The following is a 26,728-nucleotide window of genomic DNA, read 5'->3' on the forward strand; positions in this document are numbered from 1 at the left end:
AATGCCACGTGAGACACGCTTCGACAAAATGTTTAGAAACCTGGTATCTGAGCGCCGTCTGTTCTGTTGTCTGTGCTGTAAACATTTACAGCAGGCAGACATACCTGCTTCCTTCAGCGAAGCAGCGTGGCTATAAAACTTTTATGAAGCTCTGCAAAATCCCTGAGCTGACTTGACTTGAAGCGTCACGCCGCACTGCGGGATTTCCTTCGTCGGTCTGAACTGCCACCAATGTGGGTATTGAATCACGCCTCTTCTTGGACAGCAGCCGAATAGTAAGAGTAACAACACAATAATTGTCCGTAGCACCTTAAAACCATTGGTTACAGTCCGAACCTGCTCGTTTTGTTGAATCTTTTTTTTTTAACGACATAGAAACAAGCAGTTATCTCACAACGCTGGTCGGTGTCGCTAAACCCTACAGTTCACCACATAATGGCGCAAACTTTTACTACTTTTGTTGTTGCACCATGTTTTCCTCTTGCATTTATTGTTGTTAATCAATTTAGTCAACAGTTTTCACACCGACACATCTGTCACTACATGTGTCAAGTTAATATGCAATATTGACTTCAACTTCTTATCTTGAAGTGTATGTTGCTTACAGCTGATCAAGGAAACTATTAAAATACTAACTCGTGGTGAAATCTAACTCAAATCATGTACGACAATCCCACAACGTGTTGCTGTGAAGTTACGTTCACAACAACGCGCTGAAGACCGTCACAAAATATAGACGGCGGGATGTGTTACGAAACCACTTGGCCTTCCTCCAAACTACACAGTTCATTCAACACCTGTGACTTCCTCAACAAAGTGGAAATACTAACAGACGGCGAGAGCAGTTTGCTTTACTCAGGAGGATTAAAGCTTAATATGACGAGAAAGAATTCCCTACCTTGTAGTGGGTCCCTTGTCAGACCCAGCTGGCTGATGATGTATCGCGGGATGTCCGACTTGATGCCCTGGCCGACTTTAGCGTGACCCTCTGCTGCTTCGAGAAGATGATAAAACTCTTCCGGGTCAAACTCCTAGAAACGGCGGCAGAAAGTGATCAAAGTGTCTGAAATGAAGACTCAAACCAGAAGCCTGAAACGACGACGATACAATCGTGTACAAACGCCTTGTGGGTAGAAAGACAATGAACGGTTCATCAAACAGTGTTGCATGTTAACAAGACAATTTCATTTTCTACTTAATGACTCGCTGATAAAGAATAATTTATTACTTCTCAGAAGGATTATTCACTTCATTCCGCGGCGCGCACGTTCTCATCCTGTCGGAATCTCATTTCACGCCGACCTTGCGGCGAACCCAATTTCATCCCTCTTCAATCAAGTTAATCTCATTTTCAATTAGGAAGAGATTTCCTTAACCACAGCTTACCAAACATTCAAGGAGGCGAGCCGGCCGAGAGATTATGATGAGGATCTTCCTCACCAGCTGGGTGATGACGCTTACTTCCTCACTTTCAGAGCGCTCGAATGCCTGAGAAACAACGTAGAAGTAAAGGGTTTAAAATGTAACCAGTGCTTGGTGTTGGTTGCAGAGCAGGGCAGCATCAGGATGAAAACAACCAGCGTGACACAATGGATTCATCAGTGACGCAACTCCAAACCAAGAGGAATTACACAATAATCACTAGGTGAAGCCCTAATGAGTCATGCACTGCCTTTCTTCTACCAAACTGGGAGGAACAAGTTTGAAACGGTGGCGACGAGCGACACACTTCTGTGTTAAAACCTACACGCATGAATAGTGTGCCACTCATCCATATAATACAGGCAGTGTAGAGTTAACATGGAACCAAAGGTCCCCAGTAAAACCTTGGCTGTTCAAGTCTGTTTATCTGGTAATTATTGTCTTTGTTATTAGTTTGATTTGATGTTTTGGTGAGAACATGTAGGCTGAAAACAGTTGTAGTGACAACATGCGTAGTTTATTATGGCAAAGACGGAAACTCAGCTCTGTCCAGAAAAAGGTCAGATCTATGTATGGTGCCCTTTGTGAAAGTAACTTAGCCCTTTAACTTTAACTTACTAGTACCACTGACATTTCAGTTTGTTCATAAAATGACATTTACTTCAATCCAGCCATCATAAAATATCATATTTGATCCGTGAAAGTGTTCGGCGAGTTAACAAAGTGGCCATGGCACACGCGGCCAAGCTGGTGTGTGTTTGTCCGTCTGTATGAGAACAGACTTATCAGTTCAGCTGGAGGTACAGCGAGTCGGCTATGCCTTCTGTCTGACAGCATGCTCAGAAACACTGGTGGAGGTTGCTATAGAAACTGATATTTTATCACAACACACACACACACACACACACACACACACACACACACACACACACACACACACACACACACACACACACACACACACACACACACACACACACACACACACACACACACACACACACACACACACACACACACACACACACAAAAACCAAACTTGTGACTAAAGTGTTGCTCACTGTCATGGAGAATTTCCACTACCAGGGTCTATTGTATTTGCCGATGGCTACTGGATGGTTATTGAGTGATGGGCTGGATTGCACATAACGGTCTGGCTCAATCAATCCCCCTTTCACAACTTTACCACATCTGGGTGAGCGGCTCCAGAGCCGAGCGTCGGCCAATCGGTGGCTGCTGCTGCTGCTGCTGCTGCTGCGGCTCAAAACTGGGCCGTGTTCAATTCACGCCCGGCAAATATTTAACCGGCACGTCCTCTTTGACACACAAGGAGGCGGATCGGTCGGCTGGGTTCTTCCTCACCTCGTGAAGCAGGTTGTCCAGCTTCTCCTGCAGCTCAGCGAAGTAGCGGGTGGTAACCAGGCCCGTCTGCGACTTGTCCAGACAGTCCCTGACCAGCTCGACCAGCTGGTGCTGGATGAAGCCCAGCACCCCGTCCGCCAGTGGGAGGGAGCTGTCTGGAGAGTAGTGGGTGACGATCTCCAACAGGCGCTCCTCCATCTGGGCCGTGGCCTGCAGAGGGGACAAACACAGAAAGTGCATTGTGAAAACCGGTGATTACGAGTGTTTCCTGTTGCATAAACCTTTTTTTGTGGACGGATCCATATGGTTGATCCTTTATAGCGGGTCAACAATTATTGTGCCGCTGTAGAGGCCAAATGTCGGTCCTATAGGAGGTTTGTCAACGTGGAGCTTGAGCTCCTTCTGAACACACATGCATCCAAAATCGTATTTGTTTGGGTGAGGAGAACAAGACGATTGCCAGCAAGCCCTGCAGAATCTCTCGTGTTTTCAGATGTTGAAATATTGTGTTAAATTATTCCCTCAATAAAGGGTCAACCTAAATTATACCTGATCTATATACAATTAATATTTCTACCGGACATGAGTGACTTCAGAGATGCTCACATTGACTTCACTCTTGATGCAGGATATGTTAGAGATCTATTTCTGCTTTGTCTTTGACCATGATAATTCTTTTTAGATTGTTTTTTTCTGTTTGTAAGATCGTTTTGGTCACAAAGGACAGGAAGAAATAATTTAACCCCCAAGCGAGGGGTATTACAGCCACCAGAATGCAGTGAGGAGCTGAAGACTTTGTTAAAAATGAACTAAAATAGAAATTGAATGAAAACGCGGGCCAATTCATTTTACTGTAATAAAGATGGTAGCGTGGCTCTACAGGTTCACAACATCTTGGGTACAGACACACTCCACTACAACAACCACAGCTTTTCTCACCATATGAATGTGAGAATATTACATTTTTAAACTCATCAAACAAAACATTTCAACCAAATGTCGATATGTTTAACCTGTTGCAAGTCTTTTGATACATAAAATGGTTTTTTTTTCCTTTTACGAACCTCCTGGGTTGGTGGAATAAAGAAAACATAACTGGTGGTAACAGTCAGACATACACTGCGATTGTCTAAGGCAACAACAACAACAACAACAACAAAAAGTTACTGGTGGGTATGAGGTACCTTTGGAAATCGTTCTCTGTAGACATGGTTCATCATGACGGTCTCATTATCGAAGGAAACACTTGATCGTCCAGGGCTGCAACAATAATTTAAAAAACAATATCAGCAACAACAAAAACACAACAAAATAGATTTAAATTTATCACCGTTGCAACAACTGGATGGGGTTTTAAAGTGGTTACACCAACTGAATAGGTTGGGATTTTCACATTGCATTTTTTTTTTTATTTCAGCCTTCTGAAAGTCATATTGTGGGCTGGTATGATTTTTTTTTTTTTGGTGGCTCTAATCTGCTTAAGCCGTAGTCGAGGTGGATTCAATGTCGGGCGCAGATGTTTCTTTCTCAGATTTTCCCGAACCAAGCGGCAGAGGTTTCTTCTGGCCAAACTGTCTGACTCATTGACATAAACCAATTAAGTCTTTTTTTTTTTACTGCAACGCTGCTTCGGCATTTAGCTCAGTGAGACGGGTGTATTTTTACACAAATATCTGACTTGACGAAGCTTCAAAGAGAACAGATGAGGGAAGAGAGAGCCTATCACATGCAGACAGACTCCCTGAGCCTTTTTTTTTTTTTGTGTGTGTGTCATGAAAGGCGCCTCTGTTGAACTGCATCGCTGCTCCCAAACACGCTGCTGCAGCTTTAACGTGGCTGTCTGCATCAAGCCCTTCATACCCTAAACCCACCCCCCCCAACTCCAGTTCAGCAGCTCTACCCCCGAGGCGCTCTGTAAGCCAGCACGCCCAGACACAGCACGCCACGGTGCCAGAACACGGAGCACTCAGGCGTCACACAAACAGCACGGAGCAGAGCCAGCACACCAAAAGTTGTCATAACCACACGGCTCGGCAGCCAGATCCCCACCTGCCCGCAGGCCAACTGGCAAGCGCAGTTGCTCGGAGGCAGCAGGAGAGCCACACTATTGCGTTTTGGGGGACTGTGGCTATAATTAATGTTCCCACAGATTTGACGTGAGTAGAAAAGTATCAATTTATTTCCTAGTCCTTCAATGAAGTGAGGTGATGCTGCTATGTGAGGTGTTCAACTTGATTTTGCACCTTAACATTCTGCAAGAACAGCAAATAAACATTAGCATCAAGAAAAAGAAAAAAAAAGAAGTAGGAATATAAGCAGCATCAAGACTAAATGCCGTGTGAGGTACGATCAAGTGAAATCCTCCACCTGAGGCTCCGAGACCGAGGCCGTATGATCGGCGACGGGCGCCCATCCTCGTCCGTGATGCTGTCTGTGCTGCGGAAATGTTTGAAGAGGAAGTGCAGCTCGTCTTGTGTCGGCTGATATGGAAGCTGGTGAAGGCGCTCCTGAGAAGACGAGGACGACTGCAACGGGAAACGACAAAGAGCGCAGACCCATCAGTTCAGAGAACCGGCGCTTTAAAGTTTCACGTCACTGTGTTTTTTAATCCCTCCCACAGCAATGTGATGGAGCCAATAGTGTTTAAAGTGAAATTAAATTTAAAGAAATGCACCGTCCGTCAATGTTTTTATCTTATCTGTATGTGCAGCTGGTGGTTCCTCCCAATTTCACGTGAGCAGCTCTCGGTTAGATGAGAAAATAAAAGTGAACGCTCTGTGTCAACAGACACAAAGGCTACAAGTAACATAATTATGATGCAATTCACTGAAATAACAAAAGACAAAGTCAGCACATCACTGCCAAGTTATGATCAGTGGGTTGAAAAGGTGCCATTTGCAGTAATTTGTGCTTCAAAAGTTCAAATTAAGCCTCGTGGAGCCCTGAGTGCAAAGAGGACACTCCTACTGTTCTGTCCAACCTCAATGTTGAATTACAGAGGCTTTACAGAAGTCCACACTCGAAGAACCTGTGCATAAACATGGTCATTAAAGCTTCAGTTGAAACAAGGCAGAGGAGATAAGGCAGATACAAGTTTTGTTTTTAAGTTAGAGCTTCCTTGACCCAAGAACTTTCTTTTTTTAAAACTGGACCACTTCCTCATTGAGTGTTGTCTTTTATTGAAGCCATATGATTACAGATAAGATACCCGTAAAGTGAGTTCATTGCATGCTGTAAACAAAGACAAAACCAGGAGAAGGATCAGTCATTATACAATTGAGTAATTGTCTACGTGAACTGCAGCACTGGGTTAAACTCTCCAACTGAAGAGTACGCTGCCTGCAATCTGTTTGATTTTACTGCCCATGTGTTGTGAACAGAAGAGAACCAGTGGGACAGCATCTGGTCAGTCTCTTTACATATTTAAGTCTCAGAGGACCATTGAGGAGCCCCATTATTCCTGTTGACCTCTGGTCCAATACCCTGGACTGCCCTATACATTTTGGGATTTCAAGTTGACCTCCTACAGACAGTCTACTCTGTCACGAGTCCAAAATGCTGATTTGAATGTAGTTTAATGAACACTTTATATATTTTTTTTGGGATCGTCAATACAAGTATTTGACTGAATAAATAACAGAAGGACTATGTACACAAGTTCAGGGTAGACAATTGCCATCTACTAACTCCTTAATCCTAATATAACCCTCAAAACACATCTTGACCCGACAATGTAATTATTGTCCTGACGGGGCTCTTGTTTCTTTCTTCCTTACATTGCGGCCAATCACAGTGTGTGCATGTCAACACACGTACATCCCAACAACAATAACACAACACGAGCACACTTTACTTTACCGCCTCGATAACAGGCAAACACACAGGCTGTGTATTAGTTACCAGGCTGCTCACTGACTGGGAGAATGACTCACTCAAAGCAGACGACTGATGAAAACAATTAGCGGTTTGTCGTCTCGGCGTTGGCATCCGCTTGTTAGTCATTGCATAAATGAACGTGCTATTTGGGCCAAGTGAGGTGTCAGAAAAAAATGCCTGCTCGCCATGTGTTGACCAAAGAGGACGGCTCTGTGTTTTTTTTGGGAGGGATTACTTACCGAGACAGTGGAGCTCGGTGGATTGGTTCCATAGCCAGATGAAGGGAGGGACGCCAGGGACCACCGCCGACCCTCGGCTCTGAGAGAAAAGGCCCGAGCGCATTATATAAGCCCGAGCAGCATAAGCACTGGTTGGCGCTTCATATGTGGATCTCCTTTACGTAACAGACGGAGGAGTCCTGTGACTACAAGTGCGTGAAATGAACGTCTCTTTTCCTTAATCATATCGAATAAGGTTATTGTTCTTTTTGCTCAGTTCAGTGATCACAAAAATCATGAAAATAGCTTCAAAATAATGTTGTTTTTTTTATCAGAGGAAACATGTTGTGGAAAGCAGATGAAATACAACAAGCTTGAAGCAAGATGCGAAAATGAGAAAGGAAGCTACCTGTCGGCGCGAGCCAAGTGACTGTGAACACAACAGAAACGGGGAGAAAGAGAAAAGCAAAGAGAGTTTCAGTGAGTTTTCAGAGACTTGCGCAAGTGATACTGTGACCTCTGGCATTCAGCTGAGGGGATCGGTACTGACAATGTTGCTTCCCATGCCAGTTTGCATTTGTCGAGATATAAGGAGTAGGAGTCCAGAGCAAGCCAAATTAATTTTGAGGAAACATTCTATGTAACGCAAAGAAGAAACAATACGTAGAATGAAGCACCAGGGAGAAAGATCTTGGCTTCAGCAAGAAAGGATTTGGCAGTTTATTGATGCAGCAAAGAAAAGAAAAAAAAAAGATTTTTCTCAGCTTTAACGAAAAGCCTCTATAAGCTCCCGACATACACAGTTTGTAGTGTTTGCAGTCATACTCACCTATAAATACGACAAAAAAAATTCTCAATATTGGTTGAGATCGTGTTTGTGAACAGCGGAAACATAGCAAATAGATCAGACAAACACTCACAGAGCAATTATAAGCAGGGTTTGTTTTTAAAGAAACCAACTGAGCCAACCACAACCACGCCTTTAAAGAGCAGGTAAATAAGTTGTTAAGTCTGAAGGGCCGTAGGTGTCAAATGACGACGACGGTGGTTTTATTAGCAACAGTAACGCCAGGATCATCGTGTCTGTGAGATTTGTTCATCCGAAATTCATGGACTTCAACAAAAGGATCTCTAAACACAAAAAAAAACTAGATGAAAATGTAAAACCGCTTATAAAGGCTTGGAATGTTTTGTCGCTCTAATGAAGGTTAAGCGTCAAAATACTGCACATGAATCAACTGACCACAAACGTAAAAAAAATAAAAACCTCCACTGGAGTCTAAGGACTTATCGGGTAGTGAGTGAAATCTAAATATTTGAGGAGCGGAGATGAAAAGAGAAGCTTTCATGGTTTCAGTGAGTCAAGATGTGCTTTACTTTCCTCTGAGCAGATGTGTTAAAGGATGAAGCACCTGAAGTGCTCATGAGTTTTTAATGACTGCTCTTGGGTGTCTTTAAACCGCCGCCTCACTCGGAGGCTCCACGTGCCCGGAGCGAAACCAGCGTGTTGCCATGGGAACGCAGCTGAATGAGATGTACGTGGGCTTCGGGGCACCCCTCCTGAAGAGGAGTGGACAGTAACAGAAGACCTGGCGGATTTTATAGGTTGTATAATTCTGAATTATTACATATTACTACATCACTACATTAAAAGTTGTCTTTATTAATTTTTATCATTTCTAAGGTTATTTATGTCAACTTAGTAAAAACTCCATAGCCAACATTAATGACAAGAAAGACTTTAGTTGTTTTTTTTAACCTGCGGCTCCAAACCATTCAAGAAATTCCAACAGGAGTTTTTAAAAAATGTCAGTGGTTTGTAGATATGTTCAGGAAGGGATGTCTCAAATCAAATAACTTGCATCTAGTTTTATTTTTCCTGTTCAAAAAGTTGCAATAAAAATCATCACAACTTCTGTTATAAAACCACGAGTCAAGACCAATTTCCAAAAGGTTTTTTTCCCCTTATTATAGTAAAACCAAAATGTAGTTAAGGGTAAGTACAGGTGTGGCGTACTTGTTAACGTTCTATTAAATTAATCCAAGGTCATCGGTGGTGTGACACGAGGCTTTTATGCAAAACTCAGGCAGCTCTGTAGAAACATGTCTGCAGCTAAACGTGTATCTGATGGAATAATTGATGATAATTTATCGTCAACACCTGAGGTAATAACTGGTTCATGCCTGGTCACTCTAATTCTATTTTACTTCAAAGATGTCAATGTGGTTCCTTCAATAAACCATTTTGTAAATGGAATCTCACACTTAAAAGATTCTGACATGCAATGGAACCCGCCATTTTCTTTGGTTCTGCCAGGGGATTGACAAAGAAGTGAGAGTGTGCAGAGACGTACCTCCGAGCGAAAGGAAAGTTGAGGCATGTGCTGGTGGAGACATTTCGAGGGCTGTCCAGAGGGCTGCTTGCAGCTGAAAGAGGAAAGTCACAACTAGGTATTATGCTCAGTAGTAATAACAAAGCTGTGAAAACAGAACAGAGGAGACCACATGGTTGTATGTAGTCGTGTACATTTTCCCCGAAGGAATTTAAAAAAATAAATAAAAGAGAGAGAGAGAGAAATGACGACACGTCTATGCAGGATCCTTTAATTAGCAGGGAAACCAGGACGGCTGCAGACTGGAGACCCGGGCAGGCTGGACACGGGTTTTGTTTACATGCAAGTGGATGAGTACTCCATTAGAGCCGATTGCTCCGACCGTGATTAGGTAATCCTTGAGATGATTGAGTTCAAAAAGGAGCACATTTATACGGTGCGGCGATGAGCGGCTCTTGAGTAAAATTCTTTTCATAGAGTGCAGCTGCTCGGCGGCGTGGAGGGGCTGAGCTGCTTCTACATCAGCTGCTCACCCGGGGAAACGGGATGATGCCAGGCTTTCAGAAAGCTCCTGTCATTCAGACGTAATCCCACTTTCTTTACACCTAAGGGCACGGGATGAAGCCAAACGTCTTTCTTTTGTCGAAGGATGAACACCACGTGCGATGTATGATCTTTCTTTACCCACTGAACTAAACCACGAGCAGGTTGATGCATTTGCTTGTAAATGACATTGAAGATTTCTTCGCCCTTTCACTTTGTTCCTCCTCTCAGGACGTCCCCGGCTGACAGTCGAGATGATGCGGACGACGTTAATCAAGCCATTCATATAGACCTGCTTCATCTGGCTTGCAACTTATGGCAGGGGTACACACTGGACGGGTTCGCAGGCACACCAAGAGGCCAATATATATATATACAGTATATATATGGCTACATTTTGATAACAGGTGTTTTCTGGGTCACCAGAACTTGTCTGAATACTGAGCAGTGCAAACCAGATGCTCTCTGAGGTGTTATTTACAGGAGTTAAGAGTAGCTTAATTGAGTATTAGAGGCCATGTGGGGGGGTCAAGTGACCGACAGCTTACGAACCTTCATTTGAGAAGCTGCTACCGAAGCAACATGAAACTCAGCAAATGTTCTAAAGGACTGCCAATTTCTGTGAAGCCAAGTGAGGGTTACATTCTCATTGTGACCCCCTGTGGACCTCCCAACATATCTCTGCCTGTTTTTAGTTTGTTAAAAAAAAAAAAAATACAATTCAGTAATTTTAGCAGTTCTTATTGCAATAAAAAGGCTTTTTTTCCCTTCAAATCCTCATTGGACATGTTTCTTTCATGAGCTGTAAATCTACCACTGGAAGTAAATATTGTTTTCACATTATCATGTATTAACACACACCTGTGTTTGTGAAGCTAAATTATTTGGATGTATTTTAATATCATTATGTGGTGTGTGTGTGTGTGTGTGTGTGTGTGTGTGTGTGTGTGTGTGTGTGTGCGTGCGTGCGTGTGTGTGTGTGTGTTTCCACCATGAGGGCCATTTGAAAAGCCTATTTAAGTGTTCCAAGCAGGACACTGTCTAAACACCACAGGCAGGAATAATGGAATATGGCTATTTTGTGGGTTTTCAATGTGAACTGGGGCAGAGATGAGGAGGGATGAGTGAATTTATATCGTTACCAATGGCAACCACCAGGTTGTGTGTGCCGAGCCCTCTCCGGTACGACCCTGTGAACGCCCGACTGTGTCCCTTCCCACCCGTCCAACTCCATGTCCACCATTGCAGAAGACACCACCCGGGTGGGTCTCATCACAGGAGGGGACGAGACCGTCCACTGAGGGGAGGCTGAACGTCCGTCCATGTGGCGTGCAGCCAACATGCCTCTGAACACCGCAAAGACAAAGGACGTCTCTGTAGACTGCCCTCCTTCACATCAACGGGGACATGGTGGAGACAGTGTCCACATCTCAGAGCAGCTGACCTGGTCTGCAAACACTGAGACGGCGACGGCGAACTGTCCTTCATTGTTCTCAAGAAGCACCAACTGATGCTGGTGACCTCCTGCTGGTCCACCATTGAGGGACGTACTGGTGGACGTACGCTGGGAGCTCAGCTGCACACGGGAAGTGCCCCAGCAGAAGGTCATAACCACGGCCAAGAAAACGGTTGGCTGCCCCCTGACCTCCCTGGAAGAGTTTGCCGGCTGAGGAGGATCGCTGCCGTCGTGGAAAGACGCCTCCCACTCAGCCCATCGCCGGTTCCAACTGATGCCTTCTGGCGAGCACCACGAATGATTCTTTTCTAAATTGTCTGTGTGCTCAGTTGTTTACCTTTTACACGCTTCGTATATATACTATATGTGCCTTTGTATTACGAGTACTACTTGTTGTACTGATATGACTGGTTGACTTCAATAAATGTAAAAAAAAAAGACTTCTTCTAAATTCTACTTACATAAAGGTGTGCAGGTTTTCGAATAGTTTTGCCATTTGTGTCAAAATATCCTGCTTTAGCAAACATGTATGTGAAACGCTACAGGCACTCATTGTTTATTGGTTGTGTATTCTTACCACATAACATAAAAGAGGAACCAAAACTGTAGGTATAATGTTGTAAACTGAAAATGGATTTAAAGGCATACTTTTTTCTTTTCTTTTTTTTAAATGTCTAAATAAATGCCAGGACACAACACGACACCGTCACGTCGGTCTGACCCGCTCCACACATAAAACACAGTGAAGGGATTCCAACCAGGTCTTACCGGTGTGGAGGGACAGCGGGGACAGTGGCCGGGACAGTGTCGGCGAGGGCGTCCCCACACCCAGGCTCTTTCTGTTGCTGCTGCGGCAGCTGGAAACACAAAGAGGAGGAGAGAGGGGGAAGTCATCGGCTCGCCAGGCTAGATACACAAAAATAAGCATGGAAATGTCGGCGCGCTCGTTTGCATGTTGACGGAGAAAGTTCACCACTGGGCAGAAAGAGATTCAAAGCAACTAAATTGTCTTGTTTACAGGCACGGATTTGATTCGACTTGGGCAATAAACCGATTTCAATACATGATCACAGTACAAAAAAAAAAAAAAAAAAGTAGGTTGACTATGATAATAAGCTTTCACCAGATTTTCTCGGTGACACAACAGTAGAGTGGAGCAAGACGCAGAAATGCTAGAGACCGTTTGAGAAGACAGACATGTTTTCTTTTTTCTTTTTCTTTAAGCAAATCTAAAAAAGGCCATGAACATATATTTCATATACCTGGACGGTCACAAGAAATACAAATACACACATCACATTCGAATATGCCACATGGCATAAACCTTGTTGCAGTGTTATTGGGGTTTTTTACGCTAGTATTGCTTTTTTTTTTTTATTCTAAAGAAAATAAAGTTGAGAAACTCTTACCATTTAAAAAAGAAAAATGTTTACTGGATTCCAAATGAAACAGAGCATCTGCATATTGAAAGTAAAACTCACACTGGGCAAACAAACCCTTTAGACTTCAGACTTTAGAAGGAAGTTCCTGATTAAAAAATAATAAAATTCTTGTAAACAGCGTAAAAAATAGACAAGATTTGAACTTAAAATTTGTATCATAAGCAAGTTTTGTTTTTTGTTTTTTTCCTGCAGTATCCAGATGTAAAAAAGGCTCCCAATGGTTTCCTTGGTCCAACACAAAGCAGGGTCACTAGCATCTCATGCTCTCACGCGAGTTGCAGGTTTCTGCTAAAATCCTTACTGGTCCTCGTCAACAGCAACATATCGTCACTTGAAGAGTCGATTTCTCCACTTTTACATGTTTAAAGTAAACCAAAAGCTGCTGTGAAGGACATTACTGAGTGGTTGTGTTTCTGCCAAGCAACGGCCTGAAGACACAAAGTTATTTGGCCAGTGCAACACGGGGCGGATTAAAAAGACCCTTGACCTCTTAAGTAGCAAACTGTTATCTCTTCAGCTCTGACTGTTGCTGAACAGTGAAGAACACCAACAACATATCCGGTCTGTTTACACCTCTTTTTAGCATGTCAACAAAACACTTTGGACTCGTTTCACTTTCACTTTCTAACTTCCTTTCAGAGGAATATTTCTCTCAGATCTGCTGGAAGGTTACAAATGTTGCTGGTTGAATTCATGGCAGATAAACAAGGGTGTGTTTGCATGGGGGGGGGGGGGGGTCCTTTAACCGCACATTGCCTGTTGGTTCCTGATAAGAAACGTGGTTTTTGCAGCAATGTCATTAACATTAGTGTGTTTTTGTCCAACCTGATTCTACATTAGTAACCACTATGTTGATTATCAAACGATCTGGTTGTTACTATTTTGATTAATTGTCACGATGCCACGCTGCAAATCCAAACTTTCAAGACGTGTAGAGAGTTGTCATCAATCCTCTCAGCTTTCTAAACAAGCTCACACATGAAACGGGGAAGCGTGTGCAGCGCTTTTCTTCACATTTTCACACATGACCCAATGGAATTATTTGAAGTTCCCAATGATGAAAACATTTCTGTACACACGATAAAAAAAACAAAAAACCCCACCACATCAATTGCAATTAAAGAAGAGTTGTATTTTGAAACCTGCACAGTATATTCTCCTGAAGTGGCTCCCATTGTGAGGCTTCGAGGTTCCTCGTCCAAGGAAACCATATAATGAAACCTTCCAGAGTCTAGAGAAGGCCTCAGATATGAGGGGAGAGTTCTACAGCCACACGACAGTCAAGTACTTGCTAGTTGCTTCTACATGTTTGAAAAATCTCCTGAGGTTCTCAGGCCAACTTAATTCATCATCTTTAGTCGTCGGCAACGATCAGAGATCTTCTCCGTCAGAAGTTACAGAACTGCGTTGACCTTAAAACGCAATGTGCGTCGGGCAGGATGTTATTATGGAACGAAGCCAAAAGAAAACAAAACCAACCGCACTTTTGAACAGCTCCTTTGCGTCTCTGCCCACTGAGATTAAACTTAATGAGATGGTTACTGCCTTGTGAGCAACTCTGACCTGCAGGTGGGTATAAAGCAAGTGAGACCTGGTCAGGTGATGAGGGGAGGGGAGGGGAGCTGCCCAGAGACATGAGGCAGAGGGGGGACCCTCCCATCTGTAGACCGGAGGCTGGACAGTAACAGCCGGGCCAGCTTGAGACACAGATGTCCAAGACACTGTATAGCTTTGAAATTGACCTAAATAATCGACTAAAGATGTCAATTAAATGTGTTATTTTTTTAAGCTATTATTCCAACCCATCAGCACACGTGACACGTTTCATTTTAGCAGCTATATCAAAACTTCTATTTTTGATTTTTTTGACCTGAAGAAACTTTGGCTGTCAATGTGCATTCACTGCAGAGAGACTGTAAGGAAATTCTCAGTTCTCACCCAACAATAAATATCAACATGGTAAGTGACAATGATAAGACATTCCGGCCCAATTTTGTTGATTTAAGAAAGCAAGCGTATTCAAGAATGTAAATAATAAAGGCATGGAAGCATCCAACATTTGAAATAATTTGTTTCGTAATTGTTGTAGCTTTAAGATAACATAATTATCGGGACCAGGTAAGACAAATGGTCTAGTTTTGATTTATGGGCAATTTAAACCAAAGAAAAATATTTATTTCAGCGCTATTGGTGAAGATAATCTCTGGTGATCCTGTGTGAAGGCTCACTTCTACTAGTCAACAGCTTTTTATCTAACTTAACACGGCATTGCAATTAAATAAACACTCTCTTGTGAGGACAGAAAGAGAAGTCCATCCAATACACTTCACAACTTGAGCCTGTATTTGACCTTTGACCTGCAACTTCAACAAAGGAACCAGTCTTAAAATGTAAAGTCACTTTAAAGCTGGTGTGTGCCCCTGCAGCTCCAGATAAAGTAGCTTCTTGTTGAGAAGTGAGGTTCGAGAGGAGACTCAGGCTGGGAGAGGAGCGGGAGCTAGCTCATGTTTTTAGCATTTTTTTTTTTTTTTTTTTTTAGCATAACACGTGAACAACAAAGAGGGAGACGTGAACAAAGACCAGCCGCGATTGCTTAACAAAAACAAAACAAAAAGAAACCCCCCCACACACAAGATACCGTTTTGAGACAACGTAAAAGCCTCCAAAACACCCAGTTAAAGCAGTTTGCTGCTGCACATCTCAACTCTTGCTCGCTACCTTTTGGAGCGCTTCAGCAGCGCGCCCGGGACGAACCGGGACTTGTTCTGGCTCGGCACCGCGCACCACTGACTCGGATCCGACATGCCGGACGGAGTTCTCTTCAAGTTTGGGGTCTTGTTTCAAAAAACGGAGGCTGGACTGGCTGTGGTTCCCGCTGCTGCTTCTCCTCCTCCTCCTCCTGCTGCTGCTGCTCGTCTCCCCACCATCGCCTCCTCTTCTCGGCGGGTTCCTTTGTATTCACGCCGAATATCCGCCCGCCGCCTCACCGAGGTCCCGGGGCGGCCGTTACATGCTGTAACATCTCCGGATGAAGTCCTGATCCAGGAGCACGTTCCCCATGACGACGTGTTGTTGTCTTTTTTGGGGGGGGGGGGTTCTTCTTTTTTCCCCGGTTACTGAGCGTTGTGCTGCAGCGGCATACTCCGGTCTGGAGAGACTGTGGCTGCGTGTGAGGGGAGCTGGAGCCTGGTGCTGCGTTCACGGCCGGCTCGTTATCCTCAGCTTCGCTCTGCTGCAGAGACAACACTCAGCACGTTGTCTCCTGGGGCCTCATTTATAAAACTGTGCGTAGGATTGACGTCAAAATTGGCGTACGCACGAAACACAGAAAGTGCGTACGCACAAAAATATCCTGATTTATAAAACAATGCGCACGCACGTCCTACGCCGATTTCCCTTTATAAATCACAATCCACTCTAAATGTGGCGCACCTGTGTGCGGGTCATACCACGCCCATATTTGCCTATAAATATTCAGAGAAACGCCTCTCATGAATATTGATTCACGACTGACAGCATGCCGAAAGCAGAAAGAAAAGCCAAGAAACGCAATTTGACCCAGTGTGAGGTGGAAGTTCTCGTCGGGGAGGTGGAGAAGAGGAAGGCGATATTATTTGGTGGACACAGTGTTGGGGTCACCAACGCCAAAAAGGCTCTAGAGTGGCAGCATGTGGCGGATGGTGTCAATGCTGTGGCCTCAGAAGGTCGGAGTGTGGCTGAGGTGAAAAAAAGTGGTCCGACATCAAAGTAGACACAAAAAAGCGCCTGGCGTCACACAGGCAGAGCGTCTGTGCCCCGGGCGGGGGAACGGGTCCTCCGGAGCTCACCCCAGTGGAGGAAACACTGGCGGGGGTCATCGGGGAATCCCTCCTGAGTGGAGTGGTGACGGAGGTGGAGGGGGACACCCAGGCCCGCCCCTCCCTACACGCAGAACACGCGCTGTGCGTCGGGCCCCGCGATCCATGGGGGCCCCATTTTGCGCAAGTGAATTGAATTTCCCTCGGGATCAATAAAGTATCATCATTCTCTGCAAATGCGCAAAGGATGCGCTGCATTTTGCCGAGAGGCGCGTAGAACGCCGCCACCAAGTCAGCCCGAGGCCGGAGAGAGAGAGAGAGAGAGAGAGAGAGAGAAAGAGAGAGAGAGAGAGAGAGAGAGAGACAGCTTCCAAATGTCAATACGATTCAGGAGCTAGCAAAAGAAAGAAACAGTCCAAACAAGAAGAGGCTCGTGCTTCACTTGAAGGTGGGATGTTGTTGAAATAAAAAAGATTGTTCCACTTTTGATCTATAAAGTTCTTGTTCCACTGTTGATAGAGGCTGTTCATTTGATTCGTTAGTAATTAAATGTATTGTTATTATTATTATTATTATTAGTAGTAGTAGTATTATTATTAGTATTATTAGTATTATTATGTTATTGGAAGGGGGGCCCCAAAATAAAATCCTGCTTAGGGCCCCCACTTGGCCAGGGGCGGCCCTGGGGACACCGCCGCCTGCCCTTCAGGAGCCCGATGGTGCGCTCCACAATACTGCGCGCCTGGCTGTGGCGCAGATTCTAGGTCCTCTCCTCTGCGCCTTGTGGGTTAGGAAAAGGGGTGAGCAGCCACCGCTTGAGGGGGTCTCCACTGTCGCCTGCAAGGTCGGTGAACGGGTTAAACACTCCTACAAAATTGCAAGTCTCAGGATTTCCACATGAATTCTCCGTACCTAGAAGCCACCCATCACGTACAGCGCCGGCCTCCAGTCTGCGCCCAACACTGCTATATGGGCTATATGATATAGGATTTTACACTGCATTCATATCAGTGTAAACATAATTTGTTGTCTTACTATTGTCTTAATCATATGTTTCCCGTGTGCACTCCAGGGAGTATGTTTGTTTATTCATTGTAGAAATTTTATTTTTTACTATCCACTTCTTGCAAATAAACTGTCCATATATGAGAGGTCATGTAACTATTTATTTTACACGATCGGTTTCACACAGTTTCTCCCGTTTCTTTCTTCTGCCATCGGTGGCGCAGTTTCTCCTTCCCCCAGTTATGTGCGTACGCATGGGTCAGAGTTGGCGTGGAGGACCGCACATTTTCCCGTCAAGTTCTCTTTTTATAAATCCCACGGTTTGCGTAGAGAGTGGCGTACGCATTCTTTTGTGCGTACGCAACGTTTATAAATGAGGCCCCTGGTGCTGGACAACTCACTCCTCAACTAGAGAAGAATTTCCAAAGATAATCGAAAACCTTTAGACGGTACAAGTAAAAAGCAAAACAAAACATGGAGGTAGTCCATTAAAAGTCTAATTTAATTACTATTATATGAAAGGCAATGCAATATGCAGTGCATACATGCACTCATAGTGCATGTATTGTTACATGCAGTATGAATGTAAAAAATGATTGAAGCTTAAATGTTGATTGTTTTTCAAAGTATAGACCTGTCTCTCACTGGAGTATAATGCATTTGTTTGGCACCATTTTACAGCTCCATAGTTTCATTTTTGCCCTTGATTGTCCCACTTTGGTCACTTCAATAACTGATGTCCTCTAAAAACTTTTAATTAGTTGTCTTGTCTTTCTGTATCATGTTTTTTTTGTACTCTTGTTCTCTTGTGTCATTTTTATATACTTTTAGTTATTTCATATTAGTTTCTAATCAGGTCACATATTTTATAATGGAATTTTTTCAAGATTATTGCATCTCATTTTGATATTAATTATAGTCACTTGGCTTCTGATTTTCTCTGTCTCTGTGGTTGTTTTGTCAACATTGTAATGACAGTTTGTTGTCAAATTTGTATTTATTCAGGTCTGGTCTATCATCCAATGAGAGTTTTTGGTAATTTTGCATCTTTTGGCCGGTTTTGCGTCTGCATGTGGTCATTCTGTAATCAAATTAGATTTATTAAACTCTTTAGCATCATCCCATCCAATGTTTTTTCATGTATTTGTTTCCCCTTTGTAGTCATTTTTAGTTAGTTCTTGTATTGGTTTTGTGGTCAATGCTTAGTATTATGAGTTCATCCCAATTTCTCAAATGGGGCAACAAATCACAAAGAGCTATTTAAAGACAATGAATTTACAAGGGATTATGTCAGAAATATAGTCAATCCATAAGTCTGAAAAACCTGCAATTGTTTGAGGAGCATGTGAGGAAAGGAATAAAACACGATTTAAAGAAAATAATCTACACTATTTAAATATTCGACAACATGTAAATTTGTTAGTCAACCTAAGTAATGTAGTGTGTGACTACTACCACTTGTTTTTAGCAGCAGTGGCGGAGGTATCATCTTGCCCATAGTGCAGCTAAAGACAGTAACAGACTGTTACAGCTCTGATTACACAGCGAGCGAAAGCAAAACACCAACCCAGCTAAAGGTTGTAGGCGTGAGTGTTTGACCTACACCGTCTCCCACACAAAGTTACTGAGACAAGAACCAAACTTTTTTATTCCTATAGCTTCCATCTTGCTGGTAGCATGTGAAGCTTTGCTAAGATAAAGCAACTTTGTGTAAAATACTGCATTAATGTGGCTGTGTCACCACTGCAGTCAACTTAAGTTAACAGTTAACTTAATTTAATTGTCTAAGATTTGAAAACAAAAAAGTTTTTTGAACAACTTTAAACAAATGTTCTGTTAGCTTGAGAGAACTTGTCTGATGTGGCAATTCATTCAGACGGTGCAGCAAAAATGTAAAGAGTAGAGTACAAAACATTAGCGGCAGAAACATAACTTTACAAGTCGAGTTCCTATTATCTTGTCGTCTGTAGAAAAATTCCTACAGAACCTGAAAGCATCTTAAGATGTTGTTGGGCTGTACCAAGACGAATGTTTTAGAGGGTTTTTCCAGACAAACTTTCACAAAGTGGTACAGTCCTTTGTGTTTCTCCACACGTGCTTCAACTTGAGTGCATATCAATGCAGCGCATTTAAATTGCGGCTTTTCAAGAGAAGAAGTGTTTGTTTCTGTAGTAGTTGCGACCAATTGAAAATATGTTTTCCTCTTAAATTCATGGGGTAAATGATCGATAAAAATAATAGTTAAAAAAAACATTTTTTTTTAATGTATTTTCTCGGTCTATGCCAGGCTCAGACTGACTGTTTTTAAACAATGTAAGCAGGAAAAAGACATGCATTCAGATATTTTGAGATCGGATACAGGCTTCCTTCACATGGAAATAAATCAGCTCTGTATCAGATATGTGCCAATGTTAACAGGCTGATTGGATTTTCTTAAAGTTACTCTACCAGAATCCACATGGGAGAAATAAAGAGTTTAGAACCCAGTCTTAGTTGTTAATGTACATCTCTAATACTCTGTCAATACCTTTCTGAAGGACGTTCATCATTACACTCATACAAACACATATCCCCAGCATCTAGATTTCAGAAAACATCCCCAGGTTTGTTGACATCTTCCGATCACGGAAACTACCGAAGACTCCTGAAGCATTGTGTGGCCAAGATCCGGTTTCTACAACCCATCTCACAAGATCTCGATTTGCAACTGGAAAAATGATGAACTATTATGACTATTCTCATAGCTTGAACACTCTTTCTTTGAGGAATTCTGGCTGAATCGGTCAAATGTTGATATTTTCACTTGAGTTGCCGCAACGCCATCTTCGATATCCCAGAAACCCATGCGGCAGATTTCAGAATATGATGTCGGTTAGCAAAACAGAAACACAGTTTGATGAATGCAAATTCTAGGTACTCTAATTTCCACCACAGTCCAAAAAAACACGAACTTTAAAAGAACAGTAGCAAAGATTTGCTTTCCTTAAGAGACAAGGACAGACAAAGAGCCTTTGGTAAAAAGATGAGTGTATCTTTTTTATACTGTTCAAATGTTAGAATGTATTATCCACAATAATTAGGCCACCTTGGGACATCTGTGGACATTCCGTGATTAGTTATTATGATCATCATTGTTCCTCCTCTCAGAAATTCAAAAATGTGTTAAATTATTCTTTTTAGATTTGCTTTGTAAATCATAAATATTAATAATTGGGCATCAAAGACACTTTAAAACATGTGTCTGCATCATCACCAGTGAAGTCGGGCTGGGAGCCTTTTTGCATTAAGAGTGGAAGTCACACTATTTACGTCACACTAAGAGTCACCATGTTTGTTGGATGTGTCTCCATATGAAGAACTATGATCGCCACACCAGTTCACACATCCACCTCTCTGTCTGTCTTTGTGGTTTTCTTTTGCAAATGCCACTCCGACCATTTGCATCGAGCCAAGTTGCTCCACAGTTAAAGTATCAGGATACGTCCAAAAACACAGCGCTAAAGCCAGGGGAGGAGTGTGTTTCCAGATGGTATACTGAAGTTGGGCAGAGGTCTTGAGTGTGGAATACTCTGCCCCTGACATCAGATTACAGCTGCGAGAAAGTCAAGTCCTATTCATCGTGTTTGAAAGATATTTTTACGTTCCCAAGTTAAATTTGCAATTTTTTTTTTCTCGGAGAGCAGACAAGATTCACTGCTGACTAATTGGTGACAGCCCAGCGCTGCTCACACATCCAGAAACATGCTGGATGCAACCCGCCCCTGTTTGCTGTGTTGCCTTCCTCCTCAACACCCAGCACCGTTGCCAAGCAACCCACATAGACTTAGAGACAACTAATAAACAGGAGGTCTTCACTGTGAAACAGAAGCACAAAATACACACACACACACACAAAAACAAAAAACAACTGTGACTTAATGCACATTTCCTTTTCTCGCTGGAGATGCTCGATTTTAGTGTCACTTTTCGGCGTTCAGAATATATGGATGTAAAATGCTTTGACGATTACGACTGATAGTCAGTTTACCATAAATGTTCCATTTAAGAGTTTAAATTTCACAGATCTTTAAATTGTCTGGGGGGGGGGGGGGGGGGGATGAAGGCTGCAAATTAACATTTAATTTGGCATATTCTGTAAGGATTTACTTCTCTTAGTGTTTACAGGTAAATGTCAAGTCATTTTCACCTTGAAGTCCATAAGTGATTAACTGAAGGTGAACAACAATAGGAATGCCCTTTTTTTTGCTCCCATCTTTAATGAACTGAAAGAAAAAGATCCAAGACTTTTTCTGTGTACACAAAAGGCCTATTTCTCTTAAGTATTGTTCACAAATTTGTTGAAGGCCACGTTCATACGTACCCAGTTTTGAAAAAACAGTGATATTTCCTGAAAACTCTGGCCACGGTGGCGATATGGATACATTCTGTGTCTCCGGTTGCATCTAAAGGGGGGTCGGCAGATATTTACGTCACAATTCCTGATGTTTTTTTATGTAAATGGCCAAACCGAAAGAAATATCACCGGTTTTGGTAAATACCCCGGGTACGTGTGAAGTGTGCCGTTTAGGGTGGGCACAAACAGGGGTCACACCAAAGTGCAGTTTTATGACACACCACAATGCCACGGGTGTAGCATGTTTTGGAACAGCGTGCAGTTGCCATGCCAACTGCAGGAATTGCATGTTCATTTTTCTAACTATAATGGCGTTTCAGAGAATCTGGCAGCACATCCAACCGGCCTCACGACCACAGACCAGGTGTTACCGCACCAGCCCAGGACCTCCACATCCAGCATGTTCTCCTCCATGAGGGTCAGAGACCAGCCACCCGGACAGCCGCTGCAGCAATCGGTTTGTGTAATGAAACAAAATCTGCACAAACTGTAAGAAAGCAGTCTCAGAGAAGCTCATCTGCATCTCGTCGTAGTCGTCGGCGTCTCCACCCGACTGCAATCCGTCGCCGTAACTATCTTGAGTGTTAAAACACTCACATCCGACGGTGTCTGGCACGTTGGAGAGGTGTTCTCTTCACGGACGTATCCTGGTTTTCACTTTTCAGGGCAGACGGCAGACAGAGCGTGTGGCGTCGTGATCGTGAGCAGCTCGCTGATGTGAACGTTGTGGATTGGAGTCGCCCGTGGTGGCGGTGGGGTTAGGGTATGGGCAGATGTATGTTATGGACAACGAACACAGGTACATTCTATTGACGGCATTTTGAACGTACGGAGATCCTGAGGCCCGTTGTTGCGTCGTTCCTCCACGAACATCTCCTCATGTTGCAAGAATCTGGACACAATACCTGGAAGATGGAAACCTCCCAGGTCTTGCATGGCCAGCGTCCTCACTGGACACGTCACCCATTGAGCGCGTTGGGGATGCTCTGGATCAGGGTATATGACAGCAAGTTCCAATATCCAGCAACTTTGGAACCGCCATTGAGGAGCAGTGGACGTAGGAGAAGTGTTGCACTGCGTGAGGCAAAATGGTGGTCGCCCCAGATACTGACCAGCTTTCTGACCCAACCCCAAGTTCAGTGAAACTGCATATTAAATTGTCCTTCCTTTTATTGTGTCCAGCCTAAGACACATACGTGCAACAATCCTGCAGAGTAATCAACATGTTGAAATGACCATACCTTTGAGGCGGATGGATTGTCCCAGCGATACAGAGAAGTGCTCGCTAACACAAGTTCAGACACGCGCGAACAATATTTGAAAGAAATAGGTCTTTTGAGCACATAAAAAAAGTCTTAAATCTCTTGAGTTCAGCTCAGCTTATGGAAAAGTGTTGAATTGATATTTTTGTTAATCGTATAAACTATCACTATTTGTGTGGTCCACTGAGTGTGGAGTGATTTACGGCAAACCACAGTGTCCGATTCATGCAATGGCAACGCTCATTGACGTGCCTGTGTGGAGAAATGGAGGTATGTGCCAGAAGAGAAAGACTTGAAAGACAACATGCAGTAATAAAAGATCAGACCAGCAAACTGCACGTTTTTCAGGATAGATTTTTGTTTTGTTTTTTGCATGCAGAGAGAGTCTGTGTGTGACCTGGCTGTCTTACCTCCAGGGGTGAAGGGTTTGCAAGGGGCTGCATGGGCTGCATGGACTGCAGGGGCTCAGGAGGGTGGGGCTCTGGCAAGTGGGCGATAAACTGTAAGGCAAGACATGGTTGCATGTATTAATGTGCTGACTCAGCATGTTGGCATGCCGGCGTCTTCGACTGCAGGTTGATGTCCACCGCTGCGACCAGCAGCTGAAGACTCCCCGGCCACGGAGCGATGTCGGTGGGGGGGGGGGGGTCACTTGGTGTAAATTTTCCCCCCTGATGGTTCGATCCATCATCGGATGTGAGCTCTTACACAAGAATAAGTCAACAGCCGTGTGTCAACACACCGGGAAGGGTCATTTCATCAGCCGGCATACACATACTGAACAACCTCTGATGCGACGTTTAACTCTGTGGAGGAGCGTCTGTTCTCACACTCATACGACGCCGATACAGATGTGGTTCCAGTGACATTTAGCAAGCGTCTGAACACATCCCGGAAATACACACGGGAGACTCCTTGCAGACAGGGAATGTTAAATTCTTTACTCAATCTATTTTGAAATTATTCGCTGTATCTCATGTCATTGTGTCTTTTTATTAAAACATTTTTTCTCTCACCAAACTATGCATTCTTAACCCACTCAGCCATCCTGAAGCTTGTATGTGACCCAGCACACAGGGCTTTTTTTTTTTCCCTCCTGATTCTCCTGAGCTCTACAAAGCTGCTATTGTCTCAGTGCTAAACACAGCGCTGGCTATCACAGCGCTAATGAATGTGTTGTCATAGTAATGCAGCGAGGATGAAGGAAAAACAACTCCTTGCACAAAGACTCTGTAGTTTCGGCTGGTAATTACACAACGCACGCGAGTCATTACATTGTTGTTGTTGTTGTTTTTGATGATTTATTTTGACACATCCTCTCCTTCAGACCCCTTAAAGCGAAGCCCTCAATGATGCTTCAGTGAGTAATTATCCGTCATCTCCATATTGCATTTCCATTTTATCTGCGCTTCATAGACTCATGTCCAGAGTGTAAATTGAGTAGAAAACCTCAGACTGAGTCACTTGGTGAGATTCACGCTGAATATCTAATTTTCCCAAGATGTTCAGGGAGACTCTGACATTACGCGCAGTGGCAGCTCTGCCAGGATGTCAGCCGGATTGTTTTGAAGCACATCCAAAAAAAAGAAAAAAATTCTATTTATCCTGAAGTATTTTTTTACAGGAATGTCATTAAAATGACAAAACAAGCACTTAAACCTGTAAACAAGAAACTTGCTGCAAGACACGGAATGTCCTAATAAAAGATTCACAACTATCTACAGCACAATGTTTCCATAACGCTTTACTTGAGTACTGAACACTCGCTAAAATAATAAGTCGAAACACAAACAGAAGTGTTATGTGAATCTGGTCACGTTTGTGTTTTTGTGTCAGTGACTGTTGCTGCTGGTGCGTCCCTCTACTCTCCACTCGGAGGGTGAACACTTCTCTCTCCCTGCTCTCCGAGTGTGACACCTCCTCTGTGCTTCTCCGCGGGAACAGACGCCACTGAGGGCCTCGAAAAATGAAAATGAAATGAGCAGAGCGCATGCTCAGCTGAGACGGTCCATGGAGGAGGTGGAGAGATGGATCACAGAGTGAGGATGTGAGCAGGGAGCTCCTACGCCTTATGGATCGGCATCTAGTGGGCAGAAGGTATACTCCCCCCCACCACCACCACCACCACCACCACCCCACCCCGCTGTACAAAATAAGACCACAGTCACTCCGGAGGAAGAGTGGGCGGACATAAGACTGCAATCCTGCCCTTTGATGGAGAAATCATAGGTTAGCAGTCAACACCGAATCAAATATCTCTCCTGAAGACTAAGAGCCATTTGTCTGTTGAGGAGTGTGTGATTCATGCAGGAATTGTGGGGGGGATTGTGTGTGGCTCACACACACAAAAAAAAAAAAATGACATAATGCTGGTGGGAAAATTTTTTTTTTACAAAGAATTCGTGTTGTATAGGTTGCACCTCTAAAACACAGTCAAACATCTGGCCAGAATTAAGGTTTTAAATAATCTGCTCTTTGAAACTTTGGATGAAATAAACAACTTCATCTTCTCGTCTAAGTTATTTTACTTCACTGTCATTTATGCTGTTTGGTTTTTTTGGTTTTGAACAACTTCAACCGGCCCCAAAATTCTGTAAACACAGTCAGTCTCACACCAGGACCTGGAAAGTGTTCAGAATAATATCAGTGCATAATAAGTGCAGGTTTTGATGAAAGAAAGCATCAGGTACAGCGAGAACTTGTGTTTTGAAAGGAAAGGAAACAAATACGGGCCACTGATGAGGAAACACCTGTTACTTTCCTCTTTGTAACCCTGTCTGCAAAACATGAGGCTGAACTGACGCGTTCAACTCGACTGTGGCGAATATTGAGAAGAAACACGAGACTGTGGCTTCGGTGTGAGAGAGCAGGTCTGAACTGGAGCCACTTCGCATGAACAAGTCAGTTTGACACATGAGCACAGACAGAAAGACACGAGATCAGAGGAGCTGTCATTCCAAGTTGAAAACAACACCGGAATTTTTTTTTTTTTTTTTTTTTTACAAACCGAGCGTGATTTAAAATGGAAAAAAATCAGAACTTACTCCAGAGTAAGAGAGGGGATCTTCAGCTTGTCGCGTCTCGACTTCATCGTGGACAGATCTCCGTGCGCGTGGAGCTCCTCTCAGCAGCACCGCCGACCGCCGCTCGCGCTCCCCGGCTGGCTGCCACTCATCGCGGCGGCGACTGACTATAAATAAACCCCGTCGAACGGAGTGTCGTTTACCAGCCGCTTCACACGATTCCGGAGAGACTGGCGTTTTCTTGTTCTTTTTTTTCTTTTCTTTTCCCTCTTTCCGCGCAAACAGACGCAATAAAACGCAGTGAGAGAGAAAGTCGTGAAAGGCGCCTCTCGGCCAGTTCTGCGCGTTACTTCTTCTTGTTGTTCTCGTGCGTCCGCCTCGTCGCGCGCCCGGAGAGCGACTCCCACCAGAGCGACGGGTCACCGAGAACCTCCATGTGACTGGTGGGGAAGGGAGGCGGTGTGTGTGTGTGGGGGGGGGGGGGTATCAATTTTGGCAGTGGATGGGAGACGGGGTTGGGTGAGGACGGGGTAGAAAGCTGGTGTTGTGATTAAGATGTTATTTACAAATATCAATCTAGTTATTTATTAAAAAAT

The 26,728-nt window shown here is 43.7% G+C and overlaps 1 protein-coding gene across 4 annotated transcripts in view; it reads right to left on the reverse strand.

Annotated features, from left to right (window-relative positions):
- LOC308137969 (microtubule-associated serine/threonine-protein kinase 3-like) overlaps positions 1–26,506 on the reverse strand; it is a 38,458-nt gene extending 11,952 nt beyond the window's left edge. Inside the window, exons 1-11 of one of the 4 annotated variants that reach the window (XM_080506883.1) lie at positions 26,154–26,506; positions 23,520–23,609; positions 11,979–12,067; positions 9,233–9,305; positions 7,288–7,308; positions 6,900–6,978; positions 5,152–5,309; positions 3,969–4,044; positions 2,785–2,994; positions 1,387–1,488; positions 899–1,031 (exon numbers count right to left, since the gene is read on the reverse strand). In XM_080506883.1, coding sequence (XP_080363009.1) covers positions 899–1,031; positions 1,387–1,488; positions 2,785–2,994; positions 3,969–4,044; positions 5,152–5,309; positions 6,900–6,978; positions 7,288–7,308; positions 9,233–9,305; positions 11,979–12,067; positions 23,520–23,609; positions 26,154–26,200 — 1,078 coding nt within the window. In that variant the 5' untranslated portion in view covers positions 26,201–26,506. Of the gene's footprint in view, positions 1–898; positions 1,032–1,386; positions 1,489–2,784; positions 2,995–3,968; positions 4,045–5,151; positions 5,310–6,899; positions 6,979–7,287; positions 7,309–9,232; positions 9,306–11,978; positions 12,068–15,370; positions 15,729–23,519; positions 23,610–26,153 lie in introns of those variants that run through there. The other 3 variants (XM_080506884.1, XM_080506885.1, XM_080506886.1) reach the window with 3 other exon arrangements.
- Between the last annotated feature and the right edge of the window lie 222 nt (positions 26,507–26,728).

This window comes from Blennius ocellaris (genome assembly GCF_963422515.1).
Source record: "Blennius ocellaris genome assembly, chromosome: 12".
Taxonomy (NCBI): Eukaryota; Metazoa; Chordata; class Actinopteri; order Blenniiformes; family Blenniidae; genus Blennius; species Blennius ocellaris.